The 1,951-nt window shown below is 39.3% G+C and overlaps 1 protein-coding gene across 1 annotated transcript; it reads left to right on the top strand.

Annotated features, from left to right (window-relative positions):
* Window positions 1-540: 540 nt before the first annotated feature.
* Window positions 541-1,290, top strand: LOC149528897 (uncharacterized). The gene has a single exon (XM_089808084.1). It carries the CDS (start codon window positions 541-543, stop codon window positions 1,288-1,290), a length of 750 nt encoding a protein of 249 aa, XP_089664210.1.
* The last annotated feature ends 661 nt before the right edge of the window (window positions 1,291-1,951 follow it).

The raw sequence follows: 1,951 nt of genomic DNA, 5'->3' as shown, positions 1-1,951 counted from the left end.
AGTAAATTGCAAGATGAATATAAAAAGTATCACGAACCTTGGGAGAATCTCATCGGTTTCTATGGAGTTGTGAACTGGCTTTTGGATGAAAATGGTGACATAGGTGAGGACGATGTGAAAAATGCATTAGAATATGCTCCACTGTCTATTTCTAGTAGTGGGGCCGACCACGCGATAGCCATTGTGGAGCTTATTCTATCTGAATGTAAAGGTCAGCAAAAAGAGGATTTCGTTTAGTCACCAATTGACAGTGCGGCGATACCATCAGAAGACTGCAACATAGTATTGGCAAAGCTTTTGTCAGAATGCAAAGATACATTAGACAAATGGAAAAGAATTATTCAACTACAATATGAAAAACTGTTTAGGGAGGCTGTTAAAACAGGCTATATCTCTCTTGTACATTATTTGGTGCAAATATATCCCAGTGAAAAGTTGCTGCCCAAAGCTGACGATGGAGGTAAAACTGTGCTGCATTATGCAGCAGAGTGGGAAGCTGCTAACTAATGTAGAAAATATAGTGATTATTATCTACATACTATGTTCAAGTCACTTGTAAAGATATATAAAGATGAAACTGTGAGGCAAGTGGATAAACAGGGAAGGACTGTCCTTCATCTTGCATCCCTTCATAGGTCAGGTGACTTCTGTAAATTCCTTGTTGACACGTATGGGTTAGGAAATGAGGTGGATAAGTTGGGACAAAACATTTTGCATTATGCCGCCCATGGAAAGCATGCGTTCGGAATCATGCAAGCATTAAAGGAAAAGATAGTAACTTCTGATTTAATAAGAAGAAGGAATAAAAAGGGAGAGACTCCTCTGCATCTAACTGCCATGTGTGGTAATGAAACCATGATCTACTTGCTAGGGCAATGGTACTATCGTAGGGAGAAAGTAACCCTTCTGAGGAAAGTGCTCAAACAGACTGACCACCAGGGACTGACTTCGGTACATTTAGCGGCACGTTACGGCCATTTAGAAACTGTGGAGGGGCTGCTAAGTGCCGGATCGGATCCTCTAGAAGAAAGAGACATTAGTGGGAAAACTGCCTTACACAGTGTTGTCGAAAACACAAGCCTAAACCTTGAAGATGCAAAGAAGTTAATAGATACTCTGCTGAATCATTTTGAAACTGATGGAGAGAAGGCCATTTTCCTTTGGGCTTCCGCAATAGGAATCAGCATTGCAGACAAAATGGAAGGCATAAATCCGGATCATCAGAAAATTCTACGGGAAAGGAAAATCCGCTACGAAAGGATAAATCTGTTACAAGAAGCGGCACAGTAGGGAAACTCGAGCTTGACATGGGAGCTTCTCAACAGAGGAGCTGACTTTACGAAAATTTCACACAATCGGGGATTTCGATGGGGTAAGAGTCGTTATCTAATATTTTTACTGTCATTCATTAAATATTTTCAGATACGTGTAATAAAATATAACTACAAATTTATGCTATGCACAGTAAGGAGGCAAGTAGAGATATTCTCTGAGGCAGCTGACGGACCCACAATTTAGGACACGCTTGGTAATATCCTAGTAATCGATATTGTTATGTCAGCCTGAAAACTATGCATTATTTCAATTTCGAACTCAATCACAACTAACAAGGTAAATTTTGGTAACAGGCCGCAATATTCTGGTAGAATGCATAGCTATACATTTTCTGAATCCGTATATAAAATCTCCAATTACCATGAGCGTTACTGGTGGAAGTGGTATGGGAAAGACCAGCCTCATGTACATGGTACGCAATTTGATTTTCATTTGCAAATTAAAAGAATAGGCGTTCTAGTTTTTTATTGATCCCACTTGCTAATGATGGCACGAGGACTAGTTAACATGTTAAAAAATGGAGGTAGGAAAGGTCCTAGAATAGTAAATATCATGTTAAAAAGAGAAAACTAAACTGCCGTCTTAGACTATTGCGTTGGATGAAATTGTATTTTAT

The sequence above is a fragment of the Cupressus sempervirens genome, chromosome 11 (assembly GCF_028749045.1).
Source record: "Cupressus sempervirens isolate cs-2001-9-10 chromosome 11, ASM2874904v1, whole genome shotgun sequence".
Classification (NCBI taxonomy): Eukaryota; Viridiplantae; Streptophyta; class Pinopsida; order Cupressales; family Cupressaceae; genus Cupressus; species Cupressus sempervirens.
This window is presented reverse-complemented; position numbering and strand designations above follow the sequence as displayed.